At 38.8% G+C, this 24,380-nt stretch overlaps 1 protein-coding gene across 5 annotated transcripts in view; it reads right to left on the minus strand.

Moving 5' to 3' along the window:
* LOC118626067 (protein argonaute-3) overlaps positions 1-24,380 on the minus strand; it is a 128,073-nt gene that overhangs the window by 71,736 nt on the left and 31,957 nt on the right. For 2 of the 5 annotated variants that reach the window (XM_036255330.1, XM_036255331.1), the window contains exons 3-5: positions 7,418-7,538; positions 1,139-1,347; positions 182-318 (exon numbers count right to left, since the gene is read on the minus strand). In XM_036255330.1, the coding sequence (XP_036111223.1) occupies positions 182-318; positions 1,139-1,347; positions 7,418-7,538 (467 nt within the window). Of the gene's footprint in view, positions 1-181; positions 319-1,138; positions 1,348-3,258; positions 3,400-7,417; positions 7,539-24,380 lie in introns of those variants that run through there. The other 3 variants (XM_036255332.1, XM_036255333.1, XM_036255334.1) reach the window with 3 other exon arrangements.

Below are 24,380 nucleotides of genomic sequence, written 5' to 3' on the forward strand. Positions count from 1 at the left end.
AGGTTTTCTGAATGAAATGTAATATAAATATAAAGGTTTTCTAATTTGTCTTAATAGATATCCAAATATTACTTCAAGACATCAGTACATATAATTATACATAAAATACACATTTACATGTTACAAACAGGCCATACAGAAATCAACTAACCAATACAGAATATGGTTTTAGTTCCCTTACCATCAATATTAAGCATCATTTTCCACATGGCAGGCCGAACAGATTGATGGAATCCAAACCATACTTCCCTGCCCCCACCTAGAGGGTGGTCATATCCTTCTGGAGCCGAGAAAAAGGAACGCCCCACAGGTGTGTATCTACAAAAATTAAAATGGCATGTTCAATCCTTTCCTTCCTATATAAGTATTTAAATCTGCAGAACAGGTGACGCTAGGGCACATAAATTATCATAATGATGCTTATCATTATGGATATATGAAACTAAACATTTTCTAAATTTGTGAAAGCAAAAAGTGGCCATTTAAATGAAAAAAAAAGGTCAGCATCCTTCACTGAAATACTCTATTGTTACAACTAATGTTAGTTTGAATAAGAATACATTTTATTTAAAATTTTTCTTAAAAAGAGACTTAAAGAAGTCAATAGTTCCAATCTTAGAAAATGCTAAATAATTATTGATCAAAAAGCTTTTCCTATAAATGTGTTTGTAAGTCATAATATTTTTCTTTAAAAAGACACAACCTGGTTAATCCTGTATATGTAAGCACAGATACACACATACACGTGAGGTGCCAGTGATGAAAACAACAGTAATTTCATTACAATTTGATACTATTATATAAACAATGAAATTACCTTTAAAACAAGGTAATTTAACTATAGAAATATATCTAAAAATATATGTTACTCAAGATTTATAGCTCTTAGGAGAAAGGGTTAGACATCTTTCTAAAAAATATCCATTACAATAGTTATACTAATAAGATGCATTTACTTTCAAAAGTCAGAGAATTTTCTGTAACTTACATCTGTCAATGAATTTGTATGCATGCTATTCTTCAACTGAAATAATAAAAATATACAATATCTTAAGGATAACCGAAGGAAGCCTGTACAACTCTTGGGAGGAAAGCCTTCACTTAAAATCTAAACATGAAAAAAGCCAGAAGCACCCACTTCATGGAGGGTAGATGTCGTAGCACCACATCAACGGCATGGACAGGATTAGTGCTGATTGGCTTGTCTAATTCCAGTGGCTCAGGCAAGGTCCGTCCTGTCAGTACTTCATGTAGTAGGTGCCAACTCACCCGAGAGACAAACTTGATTGACACCTTGAAAGGTCGATCTTTTCCACCTTCCCCAGGTAAAGTAACATCTAAATCTACCTGTTGATGGGAAAAGAGTTATCTGGTAGAAGTTAAAAAAGGTAAATACAATTAATCTAAGTTTAATTTATAAAAATATTTAAGAAAAAATAAGGCAAATATGAAAAAAAAAAAAATCTCAATGTTAATAAACTAAAATTTAAAAGACAATTACTGCCCTGGCCAGTTTGGCTCAGCGGTTAGAGCGTCGGCCTGCGGTCCGGAGAGACCCGGGTTCGGTTCCCGCTAAGGGCACGTACTTCGGTTGCAGTTTGTCCCCAGCCCTGGTTGGTCGTGCGGGTGGCAGCCACTCGATGTGTCCCTTCACGTCGATGTTTCTCACTCTCTCTCTCTCTCTCCCTCCCCCTCTGTCTGTACAAAAAATGGAAAAATATCCTCGGGTGAGGATAAAAAAAAAAAAAAAAAAATTAAAAAAAAAAAAAAAAGACAATTACTTAGGCCAGCATTATTTGTCACTGCAAAATACTAAAAACTGCCTAAATGCTATAAAAAAAAGATGAGAAAGATCTCTTGGAATTGTTATAGAATAATTTTCAAGCTATACTGTTAAGTGAAAAAAAAGCAAGTACAGAAGATGACAAATAGTATGCCTTCTTTTATGTGAAAAAGAAGAGGAAATGAAAAATTCTTTATGTATCTGTTTATGCAAAAAGAAACACACAAAGCATAAACCAGAAACAAAGAAATTGGTTACTTTGAAAGGATGAAAAGAAAAAAAACTGAAAGGAATAAGAGGGATTAACAATTCAAAGTGTATTTTTCGGTATAGTTTTGACTTTTGGAAGCATGTTAAATAAAATTCTGTATATTAAAAATTAAAAATGCCATCAACAAGGCTGGAGGGAAAAAACTAAAACTGAATATAAACAAAATCAAATGAAACCAAATGTATTTCAAATGAATAATATAACCACACCAAAAGAAGAAAAATACAAGAAAGAACACACTACTGCAAGTAACTCTTGATTACAGTATACATTGACTATACTCTCAGTTTGGAGTGGGGAGGAAGGATGAATAAGAAAGAACTGCATAAAAATAAAACCTTAGCCCTGGCCAGTGCTGCTCAATGGTTAGGGTGTTGGCCCCCCCAGGACTGAAGGACTGTAGGTTCGATTCCCAATTAAGGGCACATGCCTGGGTTGTAAGGTCAATCCCTGGCCCTGGTCAGGGGCATGTGTGGGAGGCAACCAAATGACATGTCTCTCTCACATCGATGTTCTCTCTCTCGCTCTCTTCCCTTCCCTCCCTTCCACTGTTCCTAAAAATCAATAAAAAAAAAAATCCTCGGATGAGGATGAACAACAATAAAAAAGTAATAATAATAAAACGTTAGACTCTTATTAGTAGGTTTGTTTCCTGTAGTGATATGGTGTAGTAATTCAGAAACTATTTTATATGTACTGTAGGACTGAACAGGTAAGTAAAAGTGATGTTTAGGGAGTCAAGGGTGCAAAGAAGGAAGATTCAAATATGAAATGTAGGGAGTAAAGAAAGATCCTGTCCTGGCCCAATTTGGCTCAGAGGTTAGAATGTCCGCCCTTGGGCCAAAGGGTCTTAAGTTCGATTCCCAGTCAAGGGCACGTACCTGGGTTGCAGGTTCAATCCCTGGCCCCGGTGGGGGTCGTGTGGGAGGCAACCAATAGATGTGTCTCTCTTGCATTGATGTTTTTCTCTCTCTCTTTCTTCCACTCTCTCTAAAAATTAATGGAAAAAAAAAAAAGAATCCTGTAAAGATAGGCTAGAACTGGAAAAATCAGTTTTAACTCATGGTTTCCAATATACAGATTATATACTGTATACAATAAGTGGTAATTTCAGGATACCAAAGTTAGATTTACTGTATGATATGTAACACTGTCTGTTTTATGAGTGTAAGTATATATGTATGTGTGTATTTCTATTTCCTACCTCTGTCCACTCAAAGGGCTTAGAAGCACATATATCCCAGCAGCAATGAGTATACACAGCACCCAGATTTTGGTTTCTAAACTGCATTCCTCAACTAAAACAAATCAGTACTCCTTTGGAAAATGGCCAGTTGTTGCACTTCTGCAGGAAAAAAATAAGATAAGCCTGGAATACTTTGTGCCACAAAGTAAGGGAGTACTAAAAAAAAAAAAGTGTACCATGTCCAAAAGACACAGGAACCAATTTGGGCAGTCAAACATATAGAATAAGTAAATAGGGGAGAAGAAAATGGGTTTCCACCCTGGCCAGTGTGGTGCTAAACTGGAGTGTGGTCCTGTACACCAAAAGGTGGCAGATTTGATTCCCAGTCAGGGTGTGTATGACAGGCAACTGTTTGATGTTTTTCTTATACACTGATGTTCTCTCTCTCTGTCTCCTTTCCTCTCTCTAAAATCACTTTTTTTTTTTAAATGAAAGAAAATGCTCTTCCTTACTGTAGATTATTACCTAGTAAATATAGAAGGGATGAGAGAATTAGGAAATCACCATTACTGTATAGTAATAATCTTTCTAAGCATGAATCATCAATTATTTAAAAAGTCTAATGAGAAACAGAATCCTTAAAAGTATCACCCAGCCCGGCCCTGGCTGTTTTGGCTCAGCGGTTAGAGCATCGGCTTGCGGTTCAGAGAGACCTGGGTTCGGTTCCCGCAAGGGCACGTACCTCGGTTGCAGTTTGTCCCTGGCCCTGGTTGGGTCGTGAGAGTGGCAACCACTCAGTGTGTCCCTTTCACATCTATGTTTCTCTCTCTCTCTCTCCCCCTCCCACTCTATCTGAACAAAATATGGAAAAATGTCCTTGGGTGAGGATTTAAAAAAATATATCACCCAACCTGGCCAGTGTGTCTCAGTGGTTGAGCGTCGCCCCATGCACCAAAAGTCGCAGATTTGATTTCTGGTAAAGGCACATGCCCAGGTTGTGGGCCAAATCCCCAGTGAGAGGCATGCTGAAGGCCGCAAATTGATGTTCTCTCTCTCATCTCCGTTTCTATCTCCCTCTCCCTTCCTCTCTCTCTAAAAATCAATAAAGGAAAAAAATTTTTTTAAAAAAAAGTATCACCCATATCAAAATTACAAATGTCTATGCATTAAAGGACAAAAGTAGCAAAGTGAAAAGATAACCTATGAAATGTAAGAAAATATTTGCAAATCATATTATCTAATAAGAATACATAAAGAATTCCCAAAATTAAACAACCAAACAATTCAATTAAAAAATGGGCAAAGAGCCTGGCCAGTGTGGCTCAGTGGACTGAGAGGTCCTATTCGATTCCTGATCAAGGCACATGCCTGGGTTGAGGGCTTGATACCCAGCAGGGGGCATGCAGGAGGTAGTCAATTGATGTTTCTCCCACATCGATGTTTCTCAATCTCTCTGAAAAATTTAAAAAAGGGGGGGAGGGCCCTGGATGGTTTGGCTCAGCAGTTAAAGCGACAGCGCATGGACCAAAGAATCACAGGTTCGATTCCTGTCAAGGGTACTTACCTCAGTTGCGGTTCAGGCTCCAGCCCTGGTCAGGGTTGCGTGGGAGGCAACCAGTTGATGTGTCTTTCTCACATTGATGTCTCCCCCCTCCCCACTCTATCTGAACATAAATGGAAAAATATCCTTGGGTAAGAATTTTTTTATCAACGCCAAGCACATTTTTCCATTTTTTATACAGATAGAGTGGGAGGGAAAAAGAGGAAGAGAGAGAGAGAGAGAGAAACATTGACATGAAAGGGACACATCTAGTGGCTGCCACCCACACGACCAACCAGGGCCGGGGACAAACTGCAACCAAGGACGCGCCCTTAGAGGGAACCGAACCCGGGTATCTCTGGACTGCAGGCTGACGCTCTAACCGCTGAGCCAAACCAGCCAGGGCTCCTTGGGTAAGGATTTGAAAAAAAAAAAAAAATTGGCAAAGAACTTGAATACACGTATCTCCAAAGAAGATATACAAATGGCCCATAAGCACATGAAAAGATACTCAACATCACTAGTAATTAGGGAAATGCAAATCAAAACCACAATCAGATATCATCTCACACATATCAGGATGGCTACTAGCAACAAAACAGAAAACAAGTGTTGAGGGTGTCAACCTTGTTGACAAGGGTTTAGAGAATTTGGAATCCTTGTAAACTGTTGATGGGAATGTAAAATGGTCAGTTGCTGTGGAAAACAGTATGATGGTTTCTCAAAACATTAAAAATATAATTACCATTTATATGATCCAGCAACTCTACTTTTGGGAATATGCACAACAGAACTGAAATATCTAGAACAGATATTTGTACACCCATGTTTATAGCAGCATTATTTGCAATTGCCCAAAGATGTCCATCAATGGATAATCAAGCAAAATAATGTGGTATGTGTACACATTAAAATATTATTCAGCCTTAAAAAAAGAAAGATCCGTATACACATGACAAAAAAAGATGAAGAACCTTGAGAACATTATGATAAGTGGAATAAGCCAGTTCTAAAAAGATAGTGTATAATTCCACTTATTTGAGGTACTGGGAAAAGTCAAATTCATAGCGACAGAAAGTAGAATGGTGACTGCCAGTGGCTGAGAGGAGGGAAGAATGGGAAGTTAATGCTTAATGGGCACAGAGTTTTAGTTTTACAAGATGGAAAGAGTTATGGAGATTGATGGTGATGACAGTTGTGAATACACTTAATGCCACAGAATAAATTTTGTTATGTGTATTTTACTACAATTTTTGAGAAAAGTTATCTCACTCTGGTTGGTGTGACTTAGTTGAGCGTTATCCTATGCACCAAAAGGTCGCTGGTTCCATTCCTGGTCAGGGCATATACCCAGGTTTTGGGTTTGATTCTTGATTGGGGTGCATGTGGGAAGCAACCAATCGATGTTTTCTTTCATAACAAAGTTTCTTTCTCTCTCAGATCAATAAAAACATTTTTAAAAAAGTTATTCCCCCACAAAAGCGAAGAGAAAAAGAGTAAGTTGACAGGAGAAACCTGGCAGATACCAACTTTAACTAAGTGATCCAAGTTAATATCATCATTAATGGAACAATACATACTCTGTTTCTTTTTTTTATCCTCACCTGAGGACATTTTTTGATATTCTGTTCAGATAGAGTGGGGGGGGGGGGGGAGAGAGAGAGAGTGAGAGAAACATCCCTGTGAAAGTGACACATTGAGTGGTTGCCACCCGCACGACCCAACCAGGACTGGGGACAAACTGCAACCAAGGTACGTGCCCTTAGTGGGAACCGAACCCGGGTCTCTCTGGACCGCAGGCAGACACTCTAACTGCTGAGCCAAACTGGCCAGGGCCATACTATATTTCTTGATATGATACACTGATAAAGAAAGAACAATTATATTAATTCCTGCAAAAAATGCTTAATCAGAATTTAATAAAGAGAAAGCATCAGACAAACTCAGACTGAGGGACTAAAGTATAACTAAAATATAACTAAAAAATAATTTGCCTGCAATTTTCAACCATGTTAATGCCATGAAAGAAAGAAGAAAAGACTGGGGAATTGTTTCAGAATAAAGAGAACAAGACAAACATGATATCTAAATACAAACATGAACCTGGACTTGATTCTGTATTAAAAGGAAAAAAATGCTAAAGGACATCATTAGAATAAATGACAAAACTGGAATATGGGTGTTAATTAGACAAAAATACCATACATCAATGTAAAATTTAGTGAAAGTGATAACTGTACTGATTCTAAACATATGAAAAAGCATAATGTATGTAACCTCCTCTTGAATGGTTTATAAAAAATAAGTATGTTATATAGATAGATAGATAAGATAGATAGATAGATGGATAGATATAGCTGTATCTATAGATATAGAGACAGCAAAGGAAAGAACAAGAACGTTAAAACAAATGTGGCAAATGTTACGAACACTGGTGAGTCTGCTAAAGGGTAAACATGAGTTCTCTACATGATTCTTAAAACTTTTCTGTATGTTTGAAATTATTTCAAAATTAAACGTTAAAAAAGATAAATGATGCACACACATAAATATACTGAAATAAAATGATTAATAAATGCAGTGAAAAGGAGACATTGCAAAAGTAAAGCTTTCTAAAAAAAAGAACACATATCTTACCCCAGTAGTTGCCACAGGAAGTGGATTGGCTGTGTAAAGACTTCTTTTTCCATCATAAACTGGTCTACGGTCCCCAAATATAGTTACTTTAAAATGCTGAACCATTGAGTCAACCACCTCCCTAGAAAAAGAGAAAAATACATTCATATAATCCTCTACATAATTAAAAATTTTAACTAAAATAATTTCTTAGACTATTTAAAGCTGTCAAAATTCTATCTGGCCTTTTTTTCCTTTTTATTTTGGAGGAGAGGGTGGGGGGAGAGGGGTGAAGAGAGAGGGAGCGAGGGAGGAAGAGAGAGAAAGAGAGAAAGAGAGAGAGAGAGAGAAACATCGATCAGTAGCCTCTCACACGTGCCCCCATCGGCGATCAAACCCACAACCTAGGCATGTGCCCTTACCAGGAATCGAACCTGCAACCCTTTGGTGCATGAGACAATGCTCCAACCAACTGAGCCACACGGGCCTGTAAAACTGCCAAAATTCTAAAAGATAATCATACATGATCAAAGTTTTGCTTTCAGGACCATGGCTTAGGATTTCACAAAAAATAGGGAATGAATTCAGTGAATTACTTAATTATTCTGGGCCACAGTTGACTTGCAAAATTTAACCTTAGTAACTGATCTAAAATCCCTTTCATCTTCTCTGGGCACTACTTGACACGTTCACCTCTCTTTGTCAAAGAGGTTCATGCTCTTTCCTCTGTGTTCAAATAGCATCTAGCAAATATATCTATTGGAACATTTACTCCATTGCACTATGGTTATTACATACTTCACTTCTACTAGAATGTGAGATTCTTTTTTTTTTTTTTTTAATCCTCACCGGAGGACATTTTTCCATTTTTTGTTCAGATAGAGTGGGAGGGAGAGAGAGGAAGAGAGAGAGAAAGAAACATCGACATGAAAGGGACACATCGAGTGGCTGCCACCCGCACAACCAACCAGGGCCGGGGGCAAACTGCAACCGAAGTACATGCCCTTAGCGGGAACAGAACCCGGGTCTCTCTGACCGCAGGCCGACGCTCTAACCGCTGAGCCAAACCGGCCAGGGCTAGAATGTGAGATTCTTGACAGTAATAAACACACCTGTACCTAGGTACCACCCCTATCCTCTAATCACCCCCCCAACATCTTAACCAAAGTATCTAGCCAGTAAGGATATTTTAAAAGCTCCATTTTTACCCAGCAAACATATTTATCCCGTATACCAACATGGAAAGATATTCAAGACATACTTTTTTTAATAAAAAAAAGTAAAGACTGTCTGACCAGTGTAGCTCTGCAGTTGAGTGTCGACCCATGCACCAAAGAGGTCACCGGTTTGATTCCCGGTCAGGACACATGCCCAGGTTGTGGGCCCAATCCCCAATGGGGGCATATAGGAGACGACCAATCGATGACCTCTTTCATCGATGTTTCTATTTCTATCTCCCTCTCACTTCCTCTTTCTCTAAAATCAATAAAGAAAAACAATTTTTTTTTAAAAGTAAAGACTACAGAGAGAACAATACCAAATATCCAAGAATCAATATTTATTTTTGTACACACATCTTTTGTAAAAGCAGTGGAAAGACATCTAGAAGGATAGGTACCAAAAAATATATAGTGGTTACCTCTGGAGAGAGAAGCAGAGAGAATGATTTTTTATTTAGTTTATAAAAATCTAAATATATTATGATAAAAGTATACTCCTATAATACTGGTATAATTTATAATACATTTAAAAGAATAAAAATACAAAAGATTCAATTCTAGCCCAGTCAAGTGAGTAGGTGAGAGAGAAAGGAGGGGGGAAAAAAAGCATTTTCTGGAACAAAATAATTAAGCTGACTTGATACCCAGAGCAATTTTCTACGTGCTCAAAGTTTCTATTTTTATTTTGCTGAAATTAGTTAATTCAAGGTCATCTTCTCTAAACTAAATTTTACAACAAAGATTAGAATCACTGATAAGTTTTTAGGTACAAAACATATTTCAAAGATTTTCTGCCATTTTAAGTTTACTTTTGTCGCCATTATCATTAATTCCAGTTTGTCAGGTGAAATTTTACAGATCTAATTCATCAGGATGTTTAGATTATTTTTTCATCTTTTACTTAACAGTAAACTGGTGTAGTTTTAAGCTAACCAAATCCTGGCAAACCCCTCTAAGGATCAAAATGGTGAAGGAGATTAAAATAGTAAAGCCAAAATATCTTAGGGATAAAAAATATTCTGCTTTGATGCCTAGCACACAGTATATTATTATTAATTTTATTTTATTTTAGTTACAGATGTTTCTCCTTTTTTACCCCATTGACACCCTCCTTCCCATCCCCCCCACTCCGTCCCCGGCTTTGTTGTCCATCCATGTCCATTGGTTATGCGTACATGCATATAAGTTCTGTGGTTTATCTCTCCCCCTCCCCTCTTCTGAGGGTTGTCACTCTGTACCCTACTTCCACGTCTCTGGATCTACCCTATTCCTCAAACTGTTGTGTTCATTATATTCCACAAATAAGTGAGATCATGTGGTATTTGTCTTTTACTGCTTGGCTTGATTCACTTAGGATAATACTTTCCAGGTCCCTCCATGTTGTATCAAAGGATAAAAGATCTTTCTTTCTTACAGCTGCATAGTACTCCATTGGCACACAGTATATCATTAATCAATGTTTTAACAGTGGACAATCTACCTCAATGAACTGCTAGAACCTCCAACAGAATGTATAAAGCTGAATTCAACATATCTTCCCCACACCAAATCTGATTATCCTCCTGTTTACTATTCCTTTTTAATGATTGGTGCTTCTGTCTTCCCATTTATCCAGACTCAAAACCTGGTTCATCTTTTTGTCCAATTAGTTGCTGACTCCACATCTCTGCAGTATTTCTTATATCAGTCCTTTACTTTCCATTCCCAGTTACCACTATCCTAAATTAAAACCTGATGTCCTAGTACCTGAATTATGTTTTCTTGTTTTCTATTTGTTTAATTTTTTTCTTCTCTAACCCAACTTAAATACCACTGCCAAATGAATCCACAAACACCGTTTCTATTCCCCAAGTACAAAAGGTTAAGTCAATCATACTCCTCAGTTCATGGCACATTATTATCATTCATCTCTATTAAGACTCCCTCTTTAAAAAAATTTTTTTAAAAATTGATTTTAGAGAGAGTGAGAAACACTGATGAGAGAAAAACACTGATCAGCTGCCTCCTGCATGCCCCCTACTGGGGATCGAGCCTGAAACCCAGGCATGTGCCTTGAATGGGAATTGAACTTTTGGTGCATGGGATGACACTCAACCAACTGAGCCACACCAACCAGGGCTCTTTTATTTAACTTTTTAAAATATGCTTTTACTGATTTTATTTATTTTTTTATACATTTAAAGTATGATTCATTTAAAAACAAAGTTTTATTGATTTTAGAGAGAGACTAAGGGAGAGAAAGAGAGAGATAGACACATTGATGAGAGAGAAACATTAAAATAGATTGGCTGCCTCCTGCATGCCCCTTGCTGAGGACTGAGCCAGACACCTAGGCAGGTGCTCTGACTAGAAATCAAACCAGTGACCTCTTGGTGCATGGGTTGATGTTCAACCACTGAGCCATTCCGGCCAGGCTGTTTTTACTTATTTTAGAGAGAAGAGAGGGGGAAGAAAGAGGGAGAAGAGGAGGGAGAGAGGGAGGGAGGGAGAGAGAGGGAGAGAGAGAGAGAGAGAGAGAGATCAATGTGAGAGAGAAATATCGACGGGCTATCTCCCACACGTGTGCACGCTGACCGGGGACCAAACCCACAATCTGTGTATGTACCCTGACCAGGAATCAACATGGTGACCTTTGGGTGCAATGGAGGAACCTTAACCAACCACACCAGCCAGGGCAACCCCCTCCTCTAACTAACTGATTTCTTTGCTTCCAGATTTATTCCTTACCCCCATTACAGTGATACCTCGGTTCTCGAACATAATTCGTTCCAGGAGGACGGTCGAGAACCGAATTGTTCGAGAACCGAAGCAATGAAACCAATAGGAAAGCGTGACTCCACAAAGCGTGACTCTCTCTCTGCACTCACACTGATGACGCAAGCAAGGCGCGCTGGGCCGAATGAACGCCATTCGGCTCAACTCGGCTCATCTCGGAAGTTCGAGTTCCAAATATTTGTTCGGATTCCGAGACAAGTTTCTCGAATCTCCTGGTCGAATACCGATTTGGTCGAAAACCGAGGCGTTCGAGAACCGAGGTATCACTGTAGTTATTTCGTCTAATGTGTTTGATAAACATTCTTCTGTGTGTATGTATTCCTACCTTTACCCTTTGCAGTAGGTTTTAAAATTAATTCACGAGCCCTGGCCAGTTTGGCTCAGCAGTTAGAGCATCAGCCTACGGACCAGAGTCCCGGGTTTGGTTCCCACTAAGGACACGTACCTAGGTTGCAGTTTGTCCCCGACCCGGCTGTGGTCGTGTGGGTGTCAGCCAGTTGATGTGTCTCTCTCACATTGATGTTTCCCTCTCTCTCTCGTCCCCCTGCTCTCCCTCCCATTCTATCTGAAGATAAATGCAAAAATGTCCTCTGGAGAGGATAAAAAAAAAAAATCAATTCACATTACTATGGGAAATTTAGTTCCCTGTTTCTGATTGATGCAAAGAACTCCCCATGTTGTCCATTCACTCTCCCAGCTCAGAGTCTCTTTTACTGCCAGTCACCAAAAGCAATGCTGCAATGCAATCATCTTCTTCTATGTCCCCCTAGGAACCTGTGTGAGAATTAATCTCTGGTTATATATCCAGGAACAGAACTCTTAGGTCCAAGTGAATTTTATCAACTAAATGAGGAACTGCCAAACTGCTCTCCAGAATGGCTACACTAATCTATACTCCTGGAGATTCCTTTTTTCTATATCCCAGACAAGATTTGGCATTACCCAGCTTTGATGTCTAATTTTTGCTAGTCTAGTGGGTAAAACTAAAAGATTGTTTTAATTGAGACTTTTCTTATTATAATGAATTTGAGCATTACTTCATGTGTCTATTCGTCTTTTGTGACTTCCATTTCCTTTGCTCATCTTTCTGTTGGGATCCCAGTCTTCTTGTTAAATTGAAGAAGTTTCTTTGATATTCTCAAAATTATTATTATTTATGTTTATTGTTGAATGTATTACAGATGTTCCTCATTTTTCCCCCATTGACCCCCTTCACCCCCCTCCCGCTTTTTCCCACACTGTTGTCTGTGTCCATTGGTTATGCATGTAAGTTCTTAGGTTTATTTCTTCCCACCCCCCCACCCCCCCACCCCCTTCCCTTTGAGGTTTGTCAGTCTAGCAACCAATTTGTACTTCTTAATCCCTTCACCTTTTTCACCCATTCCCCCAACCCCCCTCCCAAGTGGCAACCAACAAAATGTTCTCCATTTCTATGAGAATGTTTCTGTTCTGCCTGTTCGTTTGTAGATTCAATTGTCAATAGATATATTCATTGCCATTTTGTTTGTTCATATATTTTAACTTTTTCTTCAAAAAGACCCTTCAACATTTCATATAATAACGGTTTGGTGGTGATGAACTCCTTTAACTTTTTCTTGTCTGGGAAACTCTATATGGCCATCGATTCTAAATGACAGCATTGCAGGATAGAGTAATCTTGGTTGTAGGTTCTTGCTTTTCATCACTCTAAATATTTCTTGCCACTCCCTTCTGGCCTGCAAAGTTTCTTTTAAGAAATCATCTGACAGTCTTTTGGGAACTCCCTTGTAGATTACTAACTGCTTTGAAGATTCTCTCTTTGTCTTGAACCTTTTGCAATTTGATAATGATGTGTCTTGGTGTGGGCCTCTTGGGGTTCATCTTGTTTGGGACTCTGTGCTTCCTGGACTTTATGTCTGTTTCCTTCACCAAGTTAGGGAAGTTTTCTGCCATTATTGTTTCAAATAGGTTTTTGATTTCTTGTTTTCTCTCTTCTCCTTGTGGCACCCCCAAGATGCGAATGTTGGCACACTTGAAGTTGTCCCAGAGGCTCCTTACACTCTCCTCATTTTTTTGGATTCTTTTTTCTTTTTGCTGTTCTGATTGGGTGTTTTTTGCTTCCTTATATTCCAAATCAGTGGTTTGCTTCTTGGCTTTACCTACTCTACTATTGAATCTGTGTAAATTATTCTTTATTTCAGTTAGTGCCTCCTTCATTTCTGACTGGTCCTTTTTTATGCTCTTGAGGCCCTCACTAAGTTCACTGAGCATCCTTGTAAGCAGTACTTTGAACTCAGCATCTGTTAGGTTGCTTATCTCCATTTCATTTAGTTCTTTTCCTGTTCATTCATTTGGGACCTGTTTCTTTGTCTCCTCATTTTGGCTGCCTCCCTGTGTTTGTTTCTGTGTATTACTTAACGAGAGGTATGGGGCTATCTAAGACCAGATGCTGCTTGTTTGAAAGAATTTAGGAAAACCTGAAGCAAGATCCAAGACAGGCCAATCCTATGGTTAAGCAACTGGCAACAGCTTGGGTGGGCCTGAAAGTTGGATGAAGTAAGGCCTCAGGGAATCACCAGGGCAGGGCAACCAGTGGGAGCCTGGTTGCTGGAGTCCCAGGTATGGCGGCTGTCTGGCACCCCAGGGAAGGGCTTACCAAAGGAACAAAGGCCTCTGACAGCACATTTGTCCCAGAGAAAGCTCCCTCTCCAGCCCTCACTCCAATGCCAAACAGCTCAGTTCTTCCCTGTTTGTCTCTGGCGCCCCTCGAGCTGCCTCCCCTCCAAGCTTAGAGGGAGTGAGTCTGATTAAGTCCGTGCGTGGGCCCTTTAAGAGTTGCTGCCTAGGGCTTCAGGCGCCTCAGCCTTCCTAAGTCTCTGTTCCCAGTGGTTTTTCCAGCCAGAAGTTATGGGGATTTCTCTTCCTGGTACTGGAACCCTGAGTGGGGCACCTGGTGTGGGAGGGGGACCCCTCAGTCCTCAGGGAGGACCTTCCCAGCCGAGGTATCCTCCTGATTTTTATCTCCGCCACATGTGGGCGTGGGACCAGCCCCTCCGCCTCCTCCCCTCCTACCAGTCTCGATGTGGCTGCCACAGTTGTAGGGCTTCCATTCAGCTTGATTTCAGGCAGTTTTGAATGATGGTTTTTCTGTAGTTTAGTTGTAATTTTGATGTGGTTGTGGGAGGATGTGATACTGCATTTACCTACGCCACCATCTTGACCAGAAGTCGATATTCTCAATATTAATTCATCAACAGGTTGAGTTATTGCAAATATCTTCCCCAAAATGTTTCATGTATTTGTTGAAATAAAATTCGTAATGTTGTATCATCAAATTAATTTTTTTTCACCTTATGATTTCATGCTTTTGACGTTTTAAGTAAGACTTTCCTGCCGTGGCTGGTGTGGCTCAGTGGTTAGCATGTCGTACTGTGCACCGAATGGTCACAGGTTTGACTCCTAGTCAAGGGCATGTACCTGGGTTGCAGGTTAGATCCCCAGCCCCAGTGGGGGTCTTGTGGGAGGCAACCAATCAATGTGTCTCTCTAACATCGATGTTTCTCTTTCTTTCTCTCCTCCAACCCCCTCCTCTTCTATTCTATACTAAAAATCAATGGAAAAATATACTTGGGTAAGGATTAAAAAAAAAAAAACCCAAATGACACATACTTGGGAGACATGACTAGTATGCTAAAAACAAATTAGTGTGTTAAAAGCTACTGACAAACTGAATTCAATGAAGATGAAACATATTAAGGACAATTATAAAATCTAAACACTTGTGTTTGAAACGTTCAACTGTAAAAAGAACAAATTAGAGCACCTGAACTTATCTACTGCTCTTGTGGAAAGGCACTCTGGGTGACTACAAATCTAGAATGAGCTAATAGTGTGATGTAGCTTCCTCAAAATTAAAGAACTCAGGTTGCATATATTTAATTACCCAGTATAAGGGAGGTAAACTATCTCATCATACATTATACTGGTCATTTCACATTATGGAGTACCCTATTCAATTTTGGAAAATTTAAGATCCTAAAAAATGAAACATAACCAGAAGGTAATCCTAAAAGAAACTCATGTAATATGAGTAAAAATAAATCAAACTAAAGAGTTTTAGTCTGGAATAGAAATGACTCAAAGGAAATTATAGAAGTCTTTGGCTATTTTGATGGAGTGTCATGTGAAAAACTGAGTAGAAAATCTATATTGTATGGGACGAAGAACTAGGACAAATAGCTGGAAAAATATAAGGAGCTTGATTTTTCGAACAAAAATTTCTATCATTTCCTAATCACAAGTTATTTGATTCTGTCCTTGCTAGAACTGTTTAAAGAACAGTTATGTCAAGGAAGATACTAACTAGAAGATTGAAATAAATAATCTTTGCAATCCCTTCTAACAGTAAAATTTTAATTACAAGAATATCAAATAATGAAGCATAGCAGATTTTATCATGGCATCAGATACAGAAACTTCTTTAAGATATAATTACACAAACACTGATTAGAACTTAAGGCTTTGGAAAGTTAATGAAATGGAATTAGAATTCTATATATACTGGACAATTTTAACATTAAACTGCTTTGCGTTCATAACTGCTAAAATCGCCCTGGCCAGTTTGGCTCAGCGGTTAGAGAGTCAGCCCTTGGTCCAGAGAGTCTCAGGTTTGGTTTCCGCTAATGGCCCGTACCTCAGTTGCAGTTTGTTCCCAGCCCCAGAGTTGGGGTTGTGTGGGTGGCAACCACTCAATGTGTCTCTCTCACATTGATGTTTCTCTCTCTCTCTTCCTCCCTCTCTCCCTCCTGCTGTATCTGAAGATAAGTGCAAAAATGTCCTCAGGTGAGGATTTAAAAAAAAAAAAAACCTGCTAAAACCTATGCTTCAAAGGGAATAAGCTTTTATGAGGACCTTCATTTATTATGTTTCTTCATCTTAATCTCTCACTAATAGAAAGTTATTGACATTTTTAGACTTTCAATGAAACGTTAGTAAAGCAAGTTAACAAACTGACAAATCTAGGTACCTCAAATATTCATTTCTTATCTCAAAAGATACTGTGGCGAAGGGTAGTTTAATAGAATGTTCATTAGGCAGGCATGTGTAAATAGAGATAAAACTCTCTAAAATAGTAATTTACCTGGTCATCTAGTCAGCTATAGTAGCAAAGGTACTCATTACATTATGAAGAAAGTTTGAATAGAGAATGGCCAATTTGAGAAAACTTTAAAATATGTGGTAACATAGATACTGGAGAATAAATAAGTAGACACAGGTTTTTTGTGTTTTTGTTTTTTTTAAATCTTCACCCAAAGATATTCTTCCATTTATCTTCAGATAGAGTGTGAAGAAGAGAGAGAAACATCGATGTGAGAGGGACACACCAACTGGCTGCCTTCCATACAACCCCAACCAGGGCCGGGGACGAACCGCAACTGAGGTATGTCCCCTTAACCAGAATCAAATCTGAGACTCATCGGTTGGCAGATCGACACTCTAACCACTGATCCAAACTGGCCGGGGTGCAGACACAGGTTTTTAGTCTCACTCTGTCACTAAGTTGTTATAAGAGTTACTTGGCTTCTCTGACTTTAGTTCCTTTATCAATAAAAATGAGGTAATAGTCTTGTGGCTGTTAACAAGGACCAAATGGGGTATTAGTGAAAATACTTTGGGAGGGAAAAAGCAAGTGTGTGTTACATTACATTTACATAAAAATTTAAGTAGCCCTGGCTGGTTTGGATCAGCAGTTAGAGCATCGGCCTGCGGTCCAGGGAGACCCGGCTTCGGTTCCCACTAAGGGCACGTACCTCGGTTGTAGTTTGTCCCCGGCCCCAGTTGGGTTGTGCGGGAGGCAGCCACTCAATGTATCCCTTTCACGTTGATGTTTCTCTCTCTCTCCCTTCTACTTTATCCGAACAAAAAATGGAAAAATGTCCTTGGGTGAGGATAAAAATAACTAAATAAATAACTGGAGCAAAACATAGTGAAAAAAAAATTTTAAGTAAAATTATCTCAAAAATCTACCTCAAAAATCATACTGAAGTACTAAAGTCTTCCCAAATGATACATTGCGATGCATTTGTATCAATTAACAAAAACTATGAACTACATTTTCTCAATATTGTAGTTGTGGAGTATGTAACAATGGACAGGGGAAGGGCTCTTTGATCTTTAATTCAAATATAAAAATTTTAGCACAATATATAAGTGTATATTGTTAAGTCAGCTTCTTAGCTTATAATAAAAAGTAAAACCACAATAACCAAAATACATAAATTTTAACTTCTAAAACAATACTTAGGAAAGCAATTTGGAAAAGAAAATCTGAGTAAATAAGGATAAGAACTGCTAAATAATTTTTAGTGGCTTCCTTTTACTAATAACCTTAGTCTGAGGAGAAAAGAATAATTGTAGAGTATAATCTGATGCATTTGTAGAATATCAGGGTAAAGTTTTTAAATGCATGAGAACATCTGGTGATTACTACAAAAATGGAACATACCTGAGTTATGTCAGGTCTTACAAAGAGCTACAGCCTACCTCACCGATCCCCTACCTCAACCACTACTTCCTACATTCTGGTACCAAGATTTTTTACTCCATCATGTTTTGGTGCACAAAATGTAAAGTAAAATTTATTTATTTATTTTGTTTTTCTGTCTTATATGTTTATTGTTCCTCAGTTACTCCATTACTGCCTTCTTTTGGCTCTGATTTTTCTCTAGCGTACTCCTTGTTCCCCTCTCATTTTATTTTCTATATATTTATTTATTTTTATTGAATTTATTGGGGTGGCATTAATAAAACCATACAGCAATTAAAATTCTATATAACACAGCATCTGCATACTGCATCATGCATTCACCACCTAAAGTCAAGTCTCTTTCTGCCACAATTTATCCCCTCTTTGCCCCTCTTTAACTTGCCCCCACCCCCTTTCCCTCTGGCAATTACCATATAGTTTGTGTCTTTTTTTCTTTTCTTTATCCCTTCACCTTTTTCACTTAGCTCCCAACCCTCCTCCCCTCTGACAACTATCACTGACTACAAAGTAAAATTTAATGTTGGTTTCAGAAATTCCACTTTACCACCTGACTCACAGAGCAGAAAAAAGGTAGGGGAGGGAAACTTTAATGTAAAACAATAAGAAATTCTTTTTCTGTTAATTGTTACTATAAGGTCATAAATATCCATCTTTATCTCATTTTTAAGTACCCCTTAATTCTGTGCTCCCACAAGAGAGAATGGGAATTATTCTAGTCTATAGCTGAAGACATAAAATAATGTTTTCCCCCTATAGTAACTATACACATTTGTTTAGTATTCACAGGTATAATAAATTAATCTGTCACTATACAGACAGAAAGAATAAAGATTGCTAAGGTATAACAAGATACTAAAATAACCAAGAGGTTTATAAAACACAACTAAAACAGTTGGCAGTCTGTCCTTGTATCCTTCCAATCTCTGATTTATCTTCATAATTCTGTAGTAAGTAGCAGAGAAGGTAGCCAATTAATGTATTTGAAATCAAGATAAAGTTTAAAAAATACAAAGTAGAAAGGCGTTACACTTTAGATCAAAATTTTAATGCTTTATAATATAAAATCTATAGTACACTAGAGCATTGTACTATTTTCTATCTTCATAGTCATTTCACATGGGTGTGAATTCTTTCATAATCTTATATAACCACATTAGCTAACCTAGTGTAGTCAACATTTCTAGCGTTCACAAATAACTGACAGATTACTTTAGACTGAGAAATAAAATTTTTTTCCTTTATTGATTTGAGAGAGAGATGAAGGGAGAGAGAGAGATAAACATCAATGAGAGAGAGAACATCGATTGGCTGCCTCCTCCTTGCCTCCCACTGGGGATTGGGCTCACAACCTGGGCATGTTCCCTGACCGTGACCTCTTCTTGGTGCATGGGTTGACACTCAACCACTGAGTCATACTGGCTGGGCAAGAAATAAATTTTTAACTCAATTTGGCTTACACTAACAACTCTCCTCTAGAACACATCTCCCTCTGACTACCACTGACTTCTTAATAGACATGGTCTCTTTCAGCCTTTACATTCAGCTTCTTTTAGCATTTGCCACTGTGATTATCCTTGAATATCAAGATCCTTGCCTTACTTCTCTAAAAACCTCTACTTTGTCCTGGTTTTCCTACCTTTTCAGTCTCTCTTTTTTTTTAAATCCTCACCTGAGAATACTTTCCCATTTATTCTCAGGCCAGGGGCGGGGGGGGGGGGGAGTGCACAACATCTACATGAGAGGGACACATTGACTGGTTGCCTCCAACACAACCCTGACCAGGGCCAACAACTGAACCGCAACTGAGGTGCGTGCCCTTGACAAGAATCTAACCTGAGACTCTTTGGTCCACAGGCTGACGTTTTAACCACTGAGCCAAACTGGCCAAGGCTCTTTTCAGTCTCTTAAGTGTCTTCACTGGCAAACCTGAAACAACAGTATCCCCAGAGATCAATTCTCAGTCCTCTTATCTTGACTCTACTCACTTTCCCTATGAACTATCACCTACCTATATGCTGAGGTCTCAAATCTCAATCTCCATCTTGACTTATCTCCTGAGCTTTAGCCACTTATTTTCAATAACCTACCGAACTCCATTTTGGCGCTTTTTATATATTCCAACATCCAAATATCCAAAACAGAAAATAAAACCCTTGGTCCTTTCACCATCTGTATTTCTGTCAAAGCCATCACCATTATACAAGATAGGGACTATGAAGCCATTCTTATCTCTTCCCTTTCCTTACACACCTAAATTATTCATTCTTCTAAATCAACTAAGCCCTCTCTTCACTGCTGTTAGTTAAGTTTTAGAACACACTACCAACTAATCTAAAAAGTAGGTACCAGAAGTGCTAGGGGTATGCTGAAGCATAAGGGAAAAAAAGTTTTTATATTCGTTTCATCTAACAATTTGAATATGGATTGACACCAATCCCTCACTTAGGATTCCTGGTGTGTCATATAGTATACCAGGAATCCTAACAGAATAATGAGAGCTCTGCAATATAGGAATTAACAGTGAACTCTCACTCATTCATTCATTTTCAGCACATTACAACTTATTTTAGTTCAAGTGTGTGGCCTATATCCAGTCAAGTTTTTGGGGCATTAATCTGAACTTTTCAAATTATTAAATATATTCTTGAAGAGTTTATTTCAAAATACTGTTTTTCACCTTCAATTTTTCTATAGTTAATATGTTAGACTAATAATACACGTCTATAAATTAAAAATTTTTAACATGTATCTGTATTTATTTATCTATTAAGTGCATTTTAATTAATGGCAATATGTGATCAAAAGTTTGAAGATCAGTCAACTAGACTACTACAACAGCCTTGGAAATGTTCTCCAGGATTGGTCTTTCTCTTCTCTCATTCATCCTCTACACTGCCATTAGCTATGTTTTTAAATACAGATAGATGCTCCTCATTTGCTCATAAGCCTCCAATGGTTCTTTCTGAATTCACAGGCCTTAGCATGGATTTAAAATCCTTTATAATGTACTCTTAGCTGATTTTTCAGGCTCTAGCTATTCTATTTATACTGGCCTACTTCTGTTATGTAAACATGTCTTACTTTTGCTCATGCTCTCTCTATATGAATTATTCTTTCCCCTGGCCCACTGGGCAATTATTCAGCTCAGATACATCATGTACCACATCTTCCTCCCTAAACAAAAGCAGGAATCATTAGGCCAGTCTGGCTTGTGTTAGCCTGCAGACCAAAGGGTCTTGGGTTTGATTCCTGGTCAAGGACACATACCTGGATTGAAGGTTAAATCACCAGGGCTGGGACACGTGTGGGAAGCAACCAATCGATGTGTCTCTCACATCAATATTTATTCTTGTTTCTCTCTCTCTCCTCTTTGCTCCCTTCCACTCTCTCTAAAAAATCAGAGGAAAAACTATCCTCGGGTGAGGATTAACAAACAAACAAAATCATTAAACAGAAAGAAACGAAACACAAAGGAGTGAGGAAAGAAAAAGAAAATCAACAGACAGGAAGTCTGAAGTAGAGAAGCTGACTCACAAAAAGATTCACAAGCATTTCCTGGATATTTTTGTCCAAGAAAACTCCTCTGATTAAAGTGAAAATTTGGCTACAATACATCATTCTGCTATTATGATTAATGCCATACTGCCAAATATTTGAGCATGTGGCATATGGACAAGAGAAACTTCGTATGTGTTGACTTAAATACTGCTGCATTTTGGCTCATAACTGCTTAGCTAATACTGAAAGAGGAACTGTAAAGTTCTATCTAGCTCCTTCTAACTTTTAGAATTCCAGTTGTTGAATTATAGGAACTGAAGTAATTTCAGAAGCCTACCAACAACTTTACTGACTAATGTAGTTATGCAGTAATATTGCAAAAAAGTTCAGAAAGCTAATCTTTTGAAGAAAATAAGGGGAATAAGTTTTGCAGATGTTGATATAAAATCAAGTCAATATTATGAACAAGGTGTAAAGTTTATTTATGCTATTTTTAGATTACATATATAAGTAAAACTATATAGCATTTATCTATGTCAGACTTATTTATTTTTTCATTTTGGCATTTATTTTCAGATAGAGCGGGAGGGAAAGAGGGGGAAAGAGAGAGAGAGAAACATCAATGTGAGAGAGACACACATTGACTGGTTGCCACCTACATGACCCCAACCGGGGCCAGGGACAAACTGCAACTGAGGTACGTGCTCTTAGCGGGAACTGAACCTGGAACTCTCTGGTCCACAGGCCGATGCTCTAACCACTGAGCAAAACCGGCCAGGGCTGTCTGACTTATATAATTTAGCAAAATTCCCTCAAGGTCCATCCACGTTTTCACAAATGGCAAGATTTTTACTTTTCATAGCTGAGTAGTTTTCCATTCTGTATCTATCCATCTATCTATCTAGACAGATAATCTTTTTTTTAAATCTCACCCGAAGAAATTTTTCCATTTTTTGTTCAGGTAGAGTGAGGGAGAGAGAGGAACAGCGAGAGAGAGAGAGAGAGAAAGACAGAGAGAGAGAAACATCGATATGAAAGGGACATATTGAGTGGTTGCCACCCGCACAACCAACCAGGGCCGGGGACAAACTGCAACCGAGGTATGTGCTCTTAGCGGGAATCAAACCCGGGTCTCTCTGGACCGCAGGCCAATGCTCTAACTGCTGAGCCAAACCGGCCAGGGCTTGACAGATATTCTTTATCCATTCATCCATCAATAGTGCTATCTCCTCATTAAAAAGTGTTCTTTTTAGCCCTGGCCGGTATGGCTCAGTTGGTTGGGTGTTGGCCTGTTCATCAAAAGGTTGCCAGTTCCGTTCCTGGTTAAGGCAAATGCCCAGGTTTTGGGCTTGATCCCTGGTGTGGACGTGCAGGAGGCAATTGATAAATGTTTCCCTCTCTCTCATTCCTCTCTCTCTAAAAGTAAATAAAAATATTTAAAAAAAAATAAAAACTGTTCTTTTGCGACAGCTATCTACAATTCTACCAATTGTTTTAGCTGAACTAAATGCCTTTTCTTCTTGCTTTACAAATATTTCTTAATGACTATCAAGTTAGGATTCTGGAATTCTAGCCTCATTTTTGCAACTAGAAATGTGTATTCTTGAGTAAGTCTCTTAACCTTTCTAAATTTCAGCTATTAAAAAGGGTATCAGCCGCCCTGGCTGGTTTGGCTCAGCAGTTGGAGCGTCGGCCTGCGGTACAGAGAGACCCGGGTTCGGTTCCCGCTAAGTACCTCGGTTGCAGTTTGTCCCCGGCCCTGGTTGGTTGTGCGGGTGGCAGCCACTCGATGTGTCCCTTCACGTCGATGTTTCTTTCTCTCTCTCTTCCTCTCTCTCCTTCCCGCTCTATCTGAACAAAAAAATGGAAAAATGTCCTCGGGTGAGGATTAAAAAAAAAAAAGGGTATCAGCCCTGGCCGGTGTGGCTCATTTGGTTGGAGCATTGTCCTATACACTGAATTGTTGTGGGTTTGATCCCTGGTCAGGGTGTGAAAAGGAGGGAACTGATTGATGTTTCTCTCTCTCCCTCTCCCTTCTTCTCTCTCCAAAATCAATAAAAACAGCCCTGGCTGGTTTGGCTCACAATCAGAGCATTGGCCCTTGAACCGAAGGGTCACAGGTTTGATTCCTGGTCAAGGGCACATACCTGGGTTCCAGGTTTGATCCCTGGCCCCAGTTAGGGTGGTGCAGGAGACAATCAACTGATGTCCCTCTCATATCAATGTTTTTCTCTCTCTCCTTCCCTCCCTTCTACTCTATCTAAAAATCAATGGAAAAATATCCTCGCTTGGGTATTAAAATATAAATAAAATAAAATCGATATAAACATATCCTCAGGTGAGGATTAAAAAAAGAAAAGGTGGCCCTGGCCGGTTTGGCTCAGTGGTTAGAGCGTCGGCCTGCGGTCCAGAGAGACCCAGGTTCAGTTCCTGCTAAGGGCACGTACCTCGGTTGCAGTTTGTCCCCTGCCCTGGTTGGGTCGTGCGGGTGGCAGCCACTCGATGTGTCCTTTTCACATCGATGTTTCTCTCTCTCTTCCTCTCTCTCCCTCCCACTCTATCTGAACAAAAAATGGAAAAAATGTCCCCGGGTGAGGATTAAAAGAAAAAAGAAAAGGTGCCTGATTAGCTGATCTCTTAGATTCTTCCACATGTAATACTCCACAATTCCCTTCCTGACCTCAGAAAGAACACTACATTACATGTTAATTATAACATTCATGTTTTTCGTGTTATCGGTTTCTTACTTCATATATCTCATGTGTCTTATCTCTACTAAATTACAAATTTCTTGACAGAAAGAACCATCTATGTCTTCTTTAAAAACTGAGGTAACACTGATTTACAACATTAGATACATTTCAGGTGTACTCACCTATCTTAAACAAAGGCTCTTAATAGTATCTATTGAATAAGAAAAGCCTGGAATATTTGATACTACAAACCAAAATGTTCAGTATCATTA

Source organism: Molossus molossus, unplaced genomic scaffold, assembly GCF_014108415.1.
Source record: "Molossus molossus isolate mMolMol1 unplaced genomic scaffold, mMolMol1.p scaffold_m16_p_12, whole genome shotgun sequence".
Lineage (NCBI taxonomy): Eukaryota > Metazoa > Chordata > Mammalia > Chiroptera > Molossidae > Molossus > Molossus molossus.